The sequence below is a fragment of the Prionailurus viverrinus genome, chromosome B4, assembly GCF_022837055.1.
Source record: "Prionailurus viverrinus isolate Anna chromosome B4, UM_Priviv_1.0, whole genome shotgun sequence".
NCBI classification, from domain to species: domain Eukaryota; kingdom Metazoa; phylum Chordata; class Mammalia; order Carnivora; family Felidae; genus Prionailurus; species Prionailurus viverrinus.
In genome coordinates, this window is record NC_062567.1 from 60,593,082 (window position 1) to 60,610,141 (window position 17,060).

A 17,060-nucleotide genomic window follows, 5' to 3' on the forward strand; every position below is an offset into this window, starting at 1 on the left:
CCAAACACCAAGAAAGGCAAAAAGGGCAACAATAGCAATACTTGCTTCATCTGTGAATTAACCTGACCAACTAGGTATGCTAATAATTGCAAAAACAAGAAGGCATCCAGGAAACACTATGTAAAAGATACAATGTGAGGTAATGAGGGAAATTCAGAAATATGGCCTGGTCCTCTATCCCTTATCGCAAGATAAAGGGAAATAATAAGGCAAGAACACAGACTATTTCAATCTTGCTCTATTTATAGATCAAACTGTGAAGACAATTATGAACTACGTCAGGATTTTGTTTTGTTTTGACAGAGAGGTTGGTAAGAATTATACCATATGAATGTACTATTGCCTGAAAACATAATTTAATATCCTCAGGAAAAAAATGTTCACGAGGCAACATTTCAAACAGACTCCCAGGTATGTTGAAAGTCAGCCTCCAGACAACGCATGAAAAGAATGATCAGTGGCATGATTAAATTAGCACATACAATAAAAATAAACACATGCAATAAAAAATTTAAACAGGACAAGAAGCCACACAATAATTAAGTCTCCTCCAAACTCCTAATCCTTTTCCCAATAGCAAAAACTATCTCATGTTTTCTCAGCAAGAAATTTACTTTCTTTTTTTTTTTTTTTTAATGTAACCTCTATGCCTAATGTGGGGCTTGACCTCATGACCCTGAGGATCAAAAGTCACATGCTATACTGACTGAGCCAGCCAGGCACCCCAGCAAGACATTTAAAGCAGCACAAAAAATTCCAGAATACTGGTGTTAAGAACAGCTCCATTACAGGCACCTGGGTGGCTCAGTCAGTTGAGCGTCCAACTTCAGTTCATGTTATGATCTCACGATTCCTGAGTTCAAGCCCCACAGCAGACTGGCTGCTGTCAGCCTGTCAGTGCAGAGCCTGCTTCAGATCCTGTCTCTCTCTTTGCCTCTCCCTCCTTACACTCAAAAAATAAATAAAATATTTAAAAAAAAATTTTTTTTTTTAAAGGAGCTGTTCATTACTTTCTGACATTACCGTGCTAAGCCTTCATGTATGTTAATTCACTTAATCCTCAGGATATCTCAGAAAGTAATCCTCACAACACTTCAGAGTAAGATGAGTCTTCATCCAACAGATGAGGAACCATAGATCAGAAAGTTTACTCAACATACCCAAGGTCACACAACAAAGGAAGTGATGAAATCAGGAATCAAACCCAAGTCATTTAAGTGATTTGGTGTGTTCTTCGAGGTGTGCTCTTAACCCCCTTTTCAATACTGTCTCTATATAGACATCTACCTTACCTCATTTAACTAACTATAAGCTCCTCAAAAACAGGTACTTTATATCACAACAGAACTCAGTGGGAAACCACATACTTAAAAACTTGTAAAACTTCAAAGCTGAAAATTCTGACGTATTCAGTCATATCCATAGATGATCAATGACAAAGAGGTCCCACGGCTTGTTAAAGTAGAATGTCTAACCTCTTACCAGTCTTTTATCATATGTAGTAAAGAAAATCTGAGCTATTCAAATAAAAATAAACAAAAAAAAATTTTTTTTGAAAAATACTTTTGCTACACCAGGTACCTAGAAAAGTTAAACTGAAAGCAACATAATGAAGTTGGGGCGCCTAGGTGGCTCAGTCGGCTAAGCACCCAAATCTTGATTTCAGTTCAGGTCATGATCCCAGAATCGTGGGATCAAGCCCCATGTCGGGCTCCACATGGAGCATGGGGAATGTGTGAGATTCTCTCTCTCCCCTTCAAAAAAAAAAAAAAGGAAAAGAAAATAATAAAGTTAAGCTCATAGGGTCTGGAGTTAGGAAACATGCAGTCTCATGTTAATTCTACCATTCATTTGCTGAGTGACCTCAGATAAGTAATTTGTTTCTGAACCCCAGTTTCTCTCAAAAGGTGGAGGAGTGAATGAGTTAATGCAAACAACATGATAAATAAAGTTCTTAAGACCTTCTAAGTTCTGTGTAACAGACAATTGTCATTTATCTTCTGTGGGTTACTTGAAAAGCTTCCAACTCAACTCTCCACAGTACTGACAAGTAGTTCTAAAACAAAGAGTGCCTTGGGGTGTCTGGGTGGCTCAGTCAGTTAAGTGTTGGACTCCAGCTCAGGTCATGATCTCACGGTTTGTGGGTTGGAGCCCTGTGTCAGACTCTGTGCTGACAGCTAAGAGCCTGAAGCCTGCTTTGGATTCTGTCTTTGCTCCTCCCCTGCTCACTTTCTGTCTATCTCTCTCTCAAAAATAAACATTTCAAAAATTAAAAAAAAACAAAGAGTGCCTTATACCAAATACACTGTGACTCGGCTATAGTTTAATCACAGCTTAACATCAACAACTGTACTATATTATTCAACTATGACAACTATTCTTACCCTTTGGGAATAAGGTGTTCCAGGATACTCTCTAGCTTGGAACTGTAGCTGGCTATAATTTCCATTGGTAATTGAAGGTGGTCCTCTATAAGTATCAAAACCTAATAAACAAACAACTTAAATAAAATTATGGGCAAAATTATACTAAACTTCTAAATAGTCTAATTCTATACCACTTTAAAAGTTAAACTGATCCTATAATGCCATCATTAGATTTATGCCTTCTTTAAGCAAACTCTACTAATATTGCTTCCACAGGAAAACACGTATTTATAAAATACCGCTAACTTCAAATAAGCCAAGGGCAGAGATTTACTACTGCTGCAATGCAGGTGGGGTTCAAAAAGGTGCATGGTTAAGGCTTGTCTAGCGCAATTCTGCTAATACCAAGAGAATAACATGTGGAACCATATCTAAGACTTAAGAAAATATCACTATTATAGTCTCAAAATTTATATTTTTATGTATAGTATCCTCTCATAGAAAAATAACTAGAAAATGGGCACTGATTATGACACATTTTGAGACATATTTTTATTTGACATAGTTTGACTTGGGGCAGTCAAGTCAATTAAAAAAAAGTAAGTATTCAAATATGAAAACCCAAATTCATCCCCGGAAAATAAAGATGCTCAACCTTTCACTGCAGCAAGTCACAGGATCAATCTGCTTTTCATACAAAAAGTTCCTCTGTTATATAGGCAACAGGTATATTAGAAAAGCTATATTTTACAGAAATAGGGAATTTTCTACCATAATATGGAGGGCAACTAAAAAAGGAACAAGGTAAAGTAAAAATAGTTTGAGTTAAGTAAATATATAAACAAAATAATTCAGTATAATTAAATTTTGTTCAGAGCATACCTTTATAACCACCAGGGGACCGATACGAATTGGTTAGTAATCTCCCACCACGAGTACATCCTCTAACAGATCCCCGGCTATTGACAAATGGTTGAGAGGGTCTGGGAAATACATTCGTCTGTGCTGGGTAAAAGGCAAGGCTACCATTGCTTACTTGAATAGTTCCATCAGGATAACTTGCTGCTTAAGGAAACAGTTTTAAGTCCAAGAGTTAAATGGTAACAAAGATTTAATATTCTTTATACTTAAAAGTCACTGTATATCAAAACCTTTAATATAATTTTCTCCCTTTGAAAAAAAAAAAAAAACAGGTGCTATATATACATGTATGTATATATAGAGATCCTGGTATCTATACATATATTTAGGTAATAGAATATTATTCAGCCTTAAAAAGGTAAGAAATTCTGACACATGCTACAACATGGATGAAATCCTGAAGACATTATGCTGAACGAAATAGGCCAGTCACAAAAGGACAAATACTGTCTGTTTCCACTTACTCTAGGTAAGTACCTAGAGTAGTCAAATTCATAGAGTAGAATGGTAGTTGCCAGGGGGCAGTAGGAAGAGGGGGAATGGAGAGTTAGTGTTAAATGGGTACAGAGTTCATTTGGGAAAGATGAAAAAGTCCTTAGAGATGAATGGTGGTGATGGCTACACAACCATCTGGCCATACACTTAAAAATGGTTAAAATGGTAAATTTTATGTTATGTGTATTTGGCCACAACTAAAGGAAAAAAGGCTAAACACCCCAGATCAAGGAGTAAAAGACAACGAATTTTAATTAATACTATACCTAAGAAGGCACAGGACAAATATCCCTTATGTAAATCATCTACACTATGTTTTCACTCAGTACAAGTGAGAACAGAATGAGGTCATTGGTGGCTAGGTCCAAGGATTTACATTTAGTATCTCTTGTGAGTAACCAAATACCTCTAATGTTCAACTCATTTACTCAGGCTTAAGTTTTAGAATACTCAATGGGGATCTGAAACACCAACACTAAATATCTACAGGTGTTTATCAAATTAGGAAATAACTACAAAGTTGCCTATTCTTTCATGTATTTGGATAGCATAAAAGAGCAAAACAGTTTTTCATCTCTAAGCAAACAATGGAAAAGCATACAAAATTATATCTTTGCATTAATCAATGCTTTATTGTAAGAGGGAAAAAGAGAGAAAAGGCCAGATAGCTATCTGTCTGTGCTAAAAGATTTAACGGAGTGATATCAAAACTCTTCTAGTAGAAGAAGGGCACGTCTATAGAAGGGCACTATATATATATATATATATATATATATATATATATATATATATATATATATATATATATATATATATATCTCGCCCTATCTACTTCTATTACCGTCCATGGTAATCAAAGCAATCAGATTTAAAAATATGAACCTACTTCAAGGTTTAATCAACCATCTAGGTTCTACCTCTACAAAAGTTAAAATTAATAGGCGAACTTAATAGAAGAAAGGCATTTAAGTGTTTCTCAACACTTGAACATGCGAAGAAATAATGCTTACTAGTCAAGAAAGAACCCTTAAAGTATCACTACTGAATTGCTTTCCATTCTACTAGCTGTCATCTAAGTCTTCAAAATATCATATGCAAAGATCTTACCAGTCTCTTGAGAAAGGACAGTTTGTTCTACATGTATAGCTGGCAGTTGGCACTGGGGTGGTGTTTGTGTACTTGCTGTAGTAAAACTTTGATTGTAGCCAGGTGAATAAGGGGATTCTTTTACTTCTTGTTCTTTCCGTGGAGGCAGAGGTGCATTAACATTAAACACCTTAAGAGACAAAGGGTACACTAAGTCCTTTGTAATGTTTCATAGAAAAGGATTAAGGATGACATCTAACAAAGTTCTCCAACATTCAAAAACTTCTATTTGACAGGCAAAGGACTTGAATGGACATTTCTCCAAAGAACAGAACTGGCCAATAAGCACATGAAAAGATGCTCAGCATCACAGTCATTAGGGAAATACAAATCAAAACCACAATAATATACCACTTCATACTCATTAGGATGGCTGTTACCAAAAGAAAAAAAAAAGAGAAAATCTAAGTGTTGGCAAAGATGTGGTGTAATTTGAGCCTTGTGCATTACTGGTAGGAATGTAAAATGATGCAACCAACTGTAGAAAACAGTGTGGTTGTTCCTCAAAAAGTTAAACATGCAATTACCATATGATCCAGCAAATCCACTTCTAAAATATAACCAAAAGTACTGAAAGCAGAGGCTCACATTTTGTACATCAATGTTCATAGCAGCATTATTCACAATAGGCAAAAGGGGGGCGCCTGGGTGGCTCAGTCGGTTAAGCGTCCGACTTCAGCTCAGGTCACGATCTCACGGACCGTGAGTTCGAGCCCCGCATCGGGCTCTGGGCTGATGGCTCAGAGTCTGGAGCCTGCTTCCGGTTCTGTGTCTCCCTCTCTCTCTGCCCCTCCCCCATTCATGCTCTGTCTCTGTCTCAAAAATAAACGTTAAAAAAAAAAAAAATTAAAAAAAAAAAAATAGGCAAAAGGTGGAAACAATCCAAATGTCCAACAGCTGAATGGATAAACAAAATGTGGTATAGACATACAATAGAATATTATTTAGCTATAAAAAAATGAAATTCTGATCCATAATACAACATGAATAAACCTTGAAAATATTTTGCTAAATGAACTAAGTCATATACAAAAGGGCAAATAATGTGATTCCACTTATCTGAGTACTTAGAACAGGTAATGAGGCAAAAAGAAGATAGGTTACTAGAAGCTGGAGAGAGGGAGGAATAAAAAGCTATTATTTAATGAGTATAGTTTAATGGTTTGGATGATGAAAATGTTTTGGAAACAGTGGAAATGGTTGTACAACACTGTAGATGTACTAAACATCACTGAATTATACACTTAAAAATGGTTAAAATGGTAAATTTTATGTCATATGTATTTTACTATGGCAAAAAAAACCCTATTTGGTTTCTAGGAGATCTAAACTCAAGTACAAAAATTAATCTTCCTGCTATTATCATATAATAATGCTTACTGAGCATTAAAGCTACACAGGCCAAGAGAGTACTTTTTCAAAAATTAAAGATGAAAAAAATCTGCCACCTACCAAATTTCTACCACATGGCAGGCAAATGACCTGTCCAGACTCTGGCCATTGTCTATAAAAAAGCACTTCCATTACTCTCCAGCTCCCTTACCCTGCTCCATTTTTCCCCATGACACAGGTGACATTTCCCCATATGTATATACATATATATATATGTATACGTATACACATATATATGTGTGTGTGTATATTTTTCTCTCTAGCCCTCTCACCTCCATTATCAAATGTAAGCTTCTTGAGCACAAAGACTTGTCTCTTTTTCACTGCCAATACCCAACCCCAGTGATTAAGAACAGTATCTGATTTCATTAACGAGAAAAAGTTAATAAAACCAATGTGGCAATACTGTGCAGGAGGGACTGACAGGGTAAGAGGAAAAACAAAGAAACTAATCAGTTCTAAGAGGCCAAGCATGAAGTGATAAAACTAGTGAATTTAGGTGCCTGAATTCAAAAGCTTATCTCCCTGCATTGCATCTGCTTTCCATTGCCACTCCACTGGCCCCACCCTACCACCATCACTGAAAAGTATCCAGAGTGGGGCATTAAGCATCATCAGACACTTACTGGCTAAGACTTTTTTTCTAAAGAACTGTTCTATACTATTCTGTTTTAGAGAGTAAACATATAAACCTAGTTATATTACCTTGAAAAATATTTTAAGCTTAACCAATTTGCAGAGGAATGTGTAATTCAGAATACCACACAAATCGGAACAATTATCCAAAATCAGCATAAGATCAAAATAAAATCAAATGAAAGTTTCCAGAATGACAGAACACCCAAGTATGTGCCCTATATTTCAGGCTATTGATGCTATGGAACATCACTAGTGTGGTATTAGTAATGGTTAGTATTATTAAGCTGCTCACAGAAAATTATGTTTCTCACCCACACTTTTTTTTTTAATTAATATGAACCCTCAGCTTTGCCTGCTACTAATTTTCTGAGTGGGGAAAATGTTCTGATAAAATATCCATTCAAAATTCTCAAGGCTTTGGATTTAATACTCTTTCACCACAAACAATATTTGCATTGGACAAAGCAAGGATCAACCCAAATAAGAGCAATACAAAAGGCACAGTTTTTCACATAGTAAGTACCCAATAATGGACGTAAGAGAAACAATGGCTTTTTAACAGGAACAATGAACTGTAATCACCATTCACGTTTCATACTCACTGTCTGCATGGCTTGAAAGGGCGCTGTGTTAATCGTTACTGAACTACTACTTGCTGGAGGTGACTGGAAGCCCTGTTCAGAGCCCTTTGACATGGGAGGATTTGAAGAAGCTAGTGAAGATGGTTGCTTGCTTGGGGGAACTGCTGCCTGGGAAGGAGAAATGCAGCATCAGCCAATCACCTGCCATATAACAAGCAGTTAACTTACACTAAACCCCAGACTGGCCTAAGTCAGCAAGTTCTATAGGATGACATTCGGACACAGGAATGCAAAAGAATAGCTTCTGCTTACAATTTCAAATCACAACTGCTGAGGATGCACACTAGCATTTGCTGTGCACAGCTTGCTGACTAAGTGAAAGAGTCTTACTATTAATCAGTCTAACAGATGAGGTACTGAACTTTTTATGAGTACCTAGTCAAACCCTGAAACGGTAGTTTCCAACTAAGAATCTAATATTATTCCAAATCTATACAGAAGAATTACGAAAAATCTTGGGTTAGTTGCTTAGTCAATGTTAATTTTTCTGGATTTTAAAGTCTTATTCCTGGATTTCTAAGTCAGCTGCCTTTAAAAAAGAAAATCAAACCTGATCTAATTTAAATAATACTTATCTATGGTAATAAGCAAATCCTTGATGTAACAGATTACAAATCCAAAGGCTTAAAAAGATACCAAAAAACCAGTCCTAATCAGATTATGAAACAGAGCTGTGACTCACTTGGTCACACCTTCCTCTTCTTAAAATGAGGAACCAAGTAATTTTAATTTAGACCAAGTCTACACCATAAAAATTAATGTGTATCTATATATTCTTATATTCTGTAATGAATACATTATCTTGTATAATAGCGAACCAAAAATAGTAAAATCTAACAGCTGCTAAATTAATCTAAAAAAATCATGCTATCTTGCTATACCTATTTCAAGGATTTGCTCAAACTTAGCAAAAACTATCATTTTAGAATTGAAAGCACAAACATAATATAGTTGACCCTTGAAAAACACACAGGTTAGGAGTGCTGAACCCCAAAGTCAAAAATCCACATATAACTCTTGACTCCCCAAAAACTTAACTACTAAGAGCTTATAGAGATGGAAAGGAAGCCTTACCAATACTATAAACAGTCGATTAACACATATTTTGTAAGGTATATGTATTATATATTGTATTCTTACAACAAAGTAACCTAGAGAAAAGATAATGTTAAGAAAAGCATAAGGCCCAGTGTCTATCAGTAGATGAATGGATAAAGATGTGGTGTGTGCGTGCATGTGTGTGTGTGTAATGAAATATTATTCAGCCATAAAAAAGAATGAAATCTTGCCATTTGCAACAACAGGGATAAGCTAGAGAGGATAATGCTAAGCAAAAGAAGTCAGCCAGAGAAAGATAAATACTGTAAGATTTTACTCATATATGGAATTTAAGAAACAAAACAAATGAGCAAAGGGGGGGGGAAAGGAGAGGAAAAAAAAGAGAGAGAGACAAACCAAGAAACAAGACTCTTAACTACGCAGAACCAACTGATGGTTACCAGAGGGGAAATGGGTTAAATACATGATGGGGATTTAAGGAGTACATTTATTGTGAGGAGCACAGGGTGATTTAAGGAAGTGTTGAGTCACAATATCGTACACCTGAAACTAATATTACACTGCATGTTAACTAAATGGAATTAAAATTAAAACCTAATTTAAAAAAAAAAGAAAATCATAAGAACATACATTTACCGTATTGTAGTTATCAAAAAACTAAAACGTATAAGTGGACCTTCACAGTTCAAGACCATATTGTTCAAGGGTCAACTGTGCTATCAAAATGCTTTTGACAAAATTAGCCAAAAGAAAATGTAATTCATTCCTATGGAGGTAGTGCTAATATTAACACTATACATTTATTGAGTCTCAGTTATATAAGTAGATTTTTCTGCTAAGGATTCCATCAATATAATATATATAGTGAGAAACTTGACTTACTCCTACCTAGAACTTTTCATCTTTTTTGACAACAGCAATTTAGACATATTTATTGTATGTGATAAGGCATTACACTACTAAGCTTACTTATGTGGAAAAGTCACAGCAAAGTTACCTGTAATTCCAGGACAATATCTACAGAAAGCAATACATTAGTCAAGTATAAATGTTAAATAATTCAACTGATCATGCCTGTAATGCATAAGGTAAGCTGGTTCTGCTATTATTTTAGACAGAAAAGAAATTAACACAATTGGCCTCTTATTACCTCAGGAGTCTCTGAGGTCATAAACTCTGTTTCAGATCCCGAAGAAGCCTGATCAGTAGTAACCAAGCAAGCATTTGAGCTACAAGTAACTGAAGAAGAAGCAGCCTAGACACAGGAAGATATAAAACATGATAAAAGGCACATTTTGTTCACTTTATATTTCTTGAGTCCTGAGCTTCATAACATGTAACTCTTACCAAGCACTCACTAGTGCCAAATACTATGCTAAACACTTTATACATATTCACGTGTTTAGTCCTAACAATAACCCTGTGAGGTAGATACAACCATCCCCATTTTATAGACAATAAGGCATAGGCAAAGATAAGATAAGTAATGGATCCAATATCACACAAAAATTAAGTTAGTGGTGAGAGTCAAACCCAAGCAGTCAGCTAAATTGCCTTTCCAGGCCTGGTCACCAAAGCTACACATCTAATCCCATCCTCATTTATCAAGATTCTTGGCCCTAGAAACCTGGGCCTCAACAGCTGATGGAACATCTGGCCCTCAACAGCAGTTCAATGGAAGCAGCTCAGGGCACATTCAACACTGTGGGCACAGCTCTGCCAGGGATCACAGTAACTGTGGTTTGGCTCTCTGTGCTCCCACTGTCTTAAAGAGGTAGGCAGAAGTACAAATAGAAATGATAAGCTTAGGGCGCCTGGGTGGCTTAGTCGGTTAAGCGTCCAACTTCGGCTCAGGTCATGATCTCATGGCTTGTGAGTTCGAGCCCCACATCGGGCTCTGTGCTGACAGCTCAGAGCCTGGAGCCTGTTTCAAATTCTGTGTCTCCCTCTCTCTCTGCTCCTCCCCCATTCACACCCTGTCTCTCTCTCCCTCAAGAATAAACATTAAGAAAGAAAGAAAGAAAGAAAGAAAGAAAGAAAGAAAGAAAGAAAGAAAGAAAGAAAGAAAGAAAGAAATGATAAGCTCTACATAAATTACAGAGGCACCAAAATTCTAACAAAATGTTAACGCTAATAACATAAAACAAAAACTGGAAGAAAGCAAGCACAGGAACAACTAAGGCTGTGACAACTGTAACCAATAAAAAACTAAGAAAGTGGCTACAAAAGAATTCTATGGCACAAAGATATTAGAACATAACAGGGAGAGATCTATAAAAATCGAGCAATCACAAGGTCTGAAGTGTCCATGACATGAATCTACTCCTTTTATCTCAATCTCAGAAGCCCAAGTAATAAAATGGGTTAATTGGAAACTAATTAATGGCAACCAAATATCCAGAGCAGTTACATTTCAGTGATCTTCTAGAGAGGGTCATCATAATAGGCCACTTCTTGGGAAGGAGATGGGGACCAAGTTTTAAAAGAGATCTTAAGAAAAAAAAATTTTAAATCCTTTTGAAATTTTATATACCTAAATAAATAGATATAATTTAGATCCGACTAAAATATTAGAACTATTATGATACTGTAGTGTTTCTAAAACTAGGTCTTTCTTCTGGTCCTGTTTTTAAAATAACAAGACAACTGCCCAAAATAATTGGAACTGGGTATTGTGGGGACAGAAGTTTCCTGCTGCGGAAAGATTTACAAATGTTAAGCTAAGACATTGATACCTGAGCTTTTGAATTTAAAAGGTTCACTTAACAACAACAACAAAAAATAAAGATAAATTCTTCACATTAGTATTTCTTTAGAAGTTATGGCAATTCTTGTTTCCAAATTACTGCTCTTTAAGCAGACCAGCTGAAAGCAGTTTTAGGTATTGGTGAGTAAACATGATGCTGGGGACCTGTGATTCCCAAACAATGCCGGTGCAGATTCACCCAGGAAGCTTATTACAAATATAGATGTCTAGATAACGCCCCTGGAAATTCTGATCCATTAGGTCTAAGGTGATATCTAGATATATATATCTTTAGGGGCACCTGGGTGGTTCAGTCAGTTAAGCCTCTGACTTCGGCTCACGTCATGATCTCGTGGTTCATGAGTTCAAGCCCTGCATCAGGCTCTGTGCTGATGGCTTGGAGCCTGGAGCCTGCTTCTGTGTCTCCCTCTCTCTCTGCCCCTCCCCCACTTCTGCTGTCTCTCTCAAAAAAAAAAAAAAAAATTAAAAAAACCTTACAGATAGATATATAGATATATATACAGAGATATATATAGATACCTTTATTAAAGTGATCAAGTGCTTCTGATGCAGCCATCCACAGACCTGCCCCTGAGAACTACTAAACTAGACCAACAGCTTTTTGAAAACCTTTAACTTGTCCATTGAAAGCCTCATGTAGAACCCTAACAGCTAGAACAGGTAACATGGAACCCTTAAACCAGTGAGTAGGGTGAGGGACTCAGCTCAATAAATACATTTTGAAAACTGAGCCATACCTTATCAAACTAAATATAAACCATTGTAAACAAATGGTATTTACTCAGAAGTTTTTGGACAGGAAGGCAACAACTGTTGAGCCATCTGGTCAAAATACTTAACCTATCAGGGATGCTACTGTTAAGAAAATTGCCATAAAGTGTTCAGAGGGATCCTGATAATTTTTTTTAAAGGTAATGACCAGAAAACTATCAAACCTTGTACTTTTTTTTTTTTCTTGAACTTACTATTGATAGAAGTGCAATGTGGCATCAGAGATCTCAATGATCTGGTTCCTTTGTAAATCTAAGGTGTTCTGTGAAAATCAGTTCCTCAGAATGTCAACTCTTATGTGTGAAGGGAGGCAGGAGATTAGCTAACCATGTGCTAAACAAAATGAGTATCTTTCTTTAGAAAGACTTGACTATGCTGCTCTACCAAAGTGACTTAAGTAGCCAATGGCAGAGTAAGATTCCCAGACAAGGTATCTCTGAATTCTTCAGGCTTGCTCTTTCCTTATTGAAGTCTGCCAGCCTTCTCTTTTTTAACAGATGTCTTCCCCATGATCATTAGGTAACCTTTGGAGGGCCAGTTGTACTTAATCTAAAAAACTAGATATCCTTAGAACATTTTCAATAATTTAGTTAGGTATATTAGAATCAGCAAGTCTGATCTATCTTACCAAAGCAAGAGTTTCTTCCCTGAATAACAAAGAAATTAAAAATAGCAAAGAAAGATTACTTTGGAGAAGTTACCTGTAATGGCTCTTGAAGAAAATCACTTTGACTGGAAAGATTTTGTTCTGTAGATGCTGCAGAGAGTGAAATCAACAGTAAACTATTGAGGGAGGAGAAAAGTTTATGCATATCAACTGGGTGGAAACTAAAAGTTTATACTTTACAAAATAAGCCATAGCTAGAAAAACTAGGTCTCAAGGCCATCATGAATTTTCTGTGAGAGCTCTAAAGAGTCAGAGAGGATTTGGGAGACACTAGTCCCATCTGTGACACTAATGATGTTTTAAGGTTAAAAGGGCAAAAGCAGCATTTCAAAGCTTCCAAAAATCTATTACTTTAAAAAATGACTAGTAATAGTAAACTGGAAGATAAGATCTAAGCTATCATGAATAGTAATCAAGTGATACACTCAAATTCCAAGTTTCAAAATAACTCTTAGCTGGGTCATATGTCTTTTCAGGTTTTTTTCCCCCCTTTGGTCATGTATATTAATATGCTTTTCAATTATATAGTTTCGGTTTGGTTTTTTCTTGTTAATGTCTATCACTTTTGTTAATTACTCTTTATTCTCCTTACTTCATCCAGGAATTACTACACCCATCTTCTAGTTGGTGTCTGCTCACTACAACTGGACTGTGGCTTCAAATACCTCATTCCTCCCCTGAAATAAATGAGTGTAGAGCAAAAAGCCTAACGTCAGGCCAGATTCAATTCTAGGTTCCGTCATTAGGTACTGTGTTAATCGATGTACTTAAATATCACTGATGTAATTTCACTCATAATTGGGATCAAAAAGTTTCAATACTAGATTTATAGAGTCAAAAGGATCCCAATCACTTCAAAATTTGCAAAACCAGCTTGTGTTTCTCCATTTAACCATCTGGAGACCTTCTATAAAAGGCAAACAGGTCAGGTGAGCACACTAATGTCTTAATGGTAATTTACCCATATATAACTGATGACACATAGATACATTTAGAATTAACACAGAGACACAATTTAACCCTTAAGATATCTAGAGTAAAATTATTTGTAAGAGGTAACAAATGTTAGACCTATGCATGTTTACTCTCAGTTATGATTACATACCTACTGGGCTACCTGGAGTAGTTGAAGGCGGCTGTGACGATGGAATTGCACTTGAAGGTTTGTCAAAATCCAGAATAGATTCCTAAAGACAAGATTTTTTAAATCATGACTAGAAACAATTATTCATTTAAAAGCTATTACCATTGGGGCACCTGGGTGGCTCAGTCAGTTGGGTGTCTGACTCTTGATATTGGTTCGGGTCATGATCTCACAGTTGATGACATCAAGCCCCATGTTGGGCTCTGTGCTGATGGTGTGGAGCTTGCTTGGATTTCTCTCTCTCTGCCCTTCCTGTGCTCTCTCTCAAAAATAAACTTAAAAAAAATAAACTGTTTAAAAGCTATTACCATTGCATTATTCACAACACTGTCCATAGCTATTAGCTATAAGAATCTAGCTAATAACTATCTCAAAATGTTGATAACTTACTCATTATTTAAAAAAAAAAAAAGTGTTTATTATGAGAGAGAGCACTCATGAGCAGGGCAGAGGCAGAGAGAGAGGAATAGAGAGAGAATCCCAAGCAGGCTCCATGCTATCAGTGGAGCCTGATGCAGGGCTCAATCCCATAAACTGTGAGATCATGACCTAAGCCAAAATAGAGAATTGGACGCTTAACCAACTGAGCCACCCAGATACTCCAACAACTTAGTCTTCATAAGAGAAAAAGTTAAAGAGTTAAAATCTAAAGTAACTGTCAAACCTTAAAATTATGTCAAGTAATTCCAAGGCTTAACTATGAAAAAAAAAAAACCTCCTGACTTAAGCTCTTAAACACAAGCATTAATTCTGTAACCTTGCTTTTATTATGTCCAACAACTGAGGGTTTAACAGTCTCATCTCAACCACTAATCTAGTTCATTCATGCTCTCTGATCTTTCATAATGAGTAACGATTCTCTCTCCCATCTGCCTATCTTAGTTTTCAAATGTTTCCAACATTTTGAATAATTAAGCTACCCTTGTAGTAATCACTTTTCATCTTCAAATAACCTAAATGGGTAAGGAATTCCCTCATTTTATAAGTAGAGGATTACAGGCTAAATAACTTGACATGGATTTTATAGCCAGTAAATAGCAGAACCGGCATTTAAACACAAGTCTAATTCCAAAGCTCAAGATCTTTTTACTACACAAAAAGATCTTATTTGTCTACTTCCTCCTTCAATAATATTGTACTATTCTGAAATTCTGTAAGACTCTGTATGACACAATTTAGCACTTAACTATTGCCACAAGTTAAAATCTTATACAACTGGAATATAAACTCCTTGAAGGCAATAAATGTCTTATGATTTTCTACACACAATAGCACCTACCAGAATGCCAAGCACAGAGTAGGTTCTCATAGTCTGAGTGGAAACTACCAATGATCTACAGCAGAAAATATATTTGAACACTTATACTTTTTACATGTTTAATTCATTTCATTACTCACAACAAACTTAGGAATAAGAATTATTATCCTCATTTTTCAAAAAAAGAACCAAGGCAAAGAGTAAAGTAACTTGCCTGAACTGTGAGAGCTAGGAAGTGGCCAGAATTCCCATGCATTCTGAACACCAGAACCTAACCTCTTAGCAACTTCATTACAGGAGCGCCTGGGTGGCTTAGTCAGTTAAGCCGAACTTTGGTTCGGGTCAGATCTCACGGTTTGTGAGTTCAAGTCCTGCATCAGGCTTTGTGCTGACAGCTCAGAGCCTGGAGCCTGCTTCAGATTCTATGCCTCCCACTCTCTCTGCCCTTCCTCTGCTCACACCCTGTGTCTCTGCCTCTCTCTCTCTAAAAATAAATAAACATTAAAAAAAAACAAAAACACTTCACTGTAATACTTCTGATTAGAAGCGAGTAGCCCGAGGAATATCATTTAAGATTCATTTAAGAATGGCTCATACTTGCATAAAGTTACAAGTTCCTTGAATCTGGGTCATCAGATCCTGCAGTTTTTCTTTCCTCAATACTGGATCCTTTGGAAGGGTCGAGGAAGAACCTACAGGCTGATGCATAGGCTTAGGCACCTACAAAATAAACCCACAATGTATAAGAGCGAAATTCACATTCAACAGCCTAATTCAGGAAACTCACCTTATCACTACATCTTAATGAAAGCAAAACACATAGCAAAGCCCATTTATCAGATTTATGTCAGGTAAAGAATTTCCACAACAATACATTTTCTAAATAATTTAAGCAAACTTTATAAACACTTTTTCCCTTTCACAATACCTCTAATGGTATCTTTCTAAAACAACCTCTTTTCAAAGGGAAGACCCAGAGTAATAAAACTTCCTTGACAGAAAGTTTTTTCATTATGGACAATCAGCTGATGATATTCTTTATAAATCACTAACTGTAAGACACGCAAATGATTTTTTTTCCCCAGAGAAAAAGTTACTATCACCACATTCCCCTTTTAAATGTCTGCTTTCAGAAACATTAAGAAGTAAATATGTATACAAACACATCCTAAGGTTGAAGAAATACACTACTATATTTTGTTATCAGGTTAAGTACTTCGGGGAACTAATGATGTTTATAAAGTGGTTAGTCCTCACGCTAAGTTGCTTATGAAAGCTGCATACCCTGAATTAGACCTAATGCTGATATGTTAACATCTTACAGCTGCCAGTATCTGTCTCCACCAGCTCCTCTTCTCCACCTTCTAATTCACTGGGAAGTCACACAGCTAAGCTTGTCAAAAGTGCCATACAAAATAAGAGTTAATAAATCCTAAGTAAATATACGAAAGACTCTTTTAGGAGAAAAGTATGAGCTTTAGTGATTAATTTCACGTTATCTAGTCTTTTAGCTTTGAACTCCATTTTGTCCTTGACTGTACTTAGTCATGTTCTAGAAAGCTGATACTGCAAGACAGACAGTGTACTATATAGAGAAGTGTCCTCTCAGTCACTGAAAGGCCCTGCAAATTCAATATAATGCAGTCTGTACCATAAAGACAAATTAAATGAGTTTCGGCCTTTCCAACTAATTCTACATACTATCCAACATATAGTATAATATTCTGGTAAGGTAAAGGCTCAGTACTACTATACTTAATGGAATTTTAAATTGGGTTTCTTAAAACAGCTTTA

At 36.2% G+C, this 17,060-nt stretch overlaps 1 protein-coding gene across 7 annotated transcripts in view; it reads right to left on the reverse strand.

Annotated features, from left to right (window-relative positions):
- CAPRIN2 (caprin family member 2) overlaps window positions 1–17,060 on the reverse strand; it is a 45,650-nt gene that overhangs the window by 2,298 nt on the left and 26,292 nt on the right. For 3 of the 7 annotated variants that reach the window (XM_047866903.1, XM_047866899.1, XM_047866900.1), the window contains 8 exons: window positions 15,864–15,986; window positions 13,970–14,051; window positions 12,899–12,954; window positions 9,810–9,914; window positions 7,562–7,708; window positions 4,890–5,058; window positions 3,249–3,431; window positions 2,385–2,485 (listed from right to left, as the gene is read on the reverse strand). In XM_047866903.1, coding sequence (XP_047722859.1) covers window positions 2,385–2,485; window positions 3,249–3,431; window positions 4,890–5,058; window positions 7,562–7,708; window positions 9,810–9,914; window positions 12,899–12,954; window positions 13,970–14,051; window positions 15,864–15,986 — 966 coding nt within the window. The remainder of the gene's footprint in view (window positions 1–2,384; window positions 2,486–3,248; window positions 3,432–4,889; window positions 5,059–7,561; window positions 7,709–9,809; window positions 9,915–12,898; window positions 12,955–13,969; window positions 14,052–15,863; window positions 15,987–17,060) is intronic. The other 4 variants (XM_047866902.1, XM_047866904.1, XM_047866901.1 and 1 more) reach the window with 3 other exon arrangements.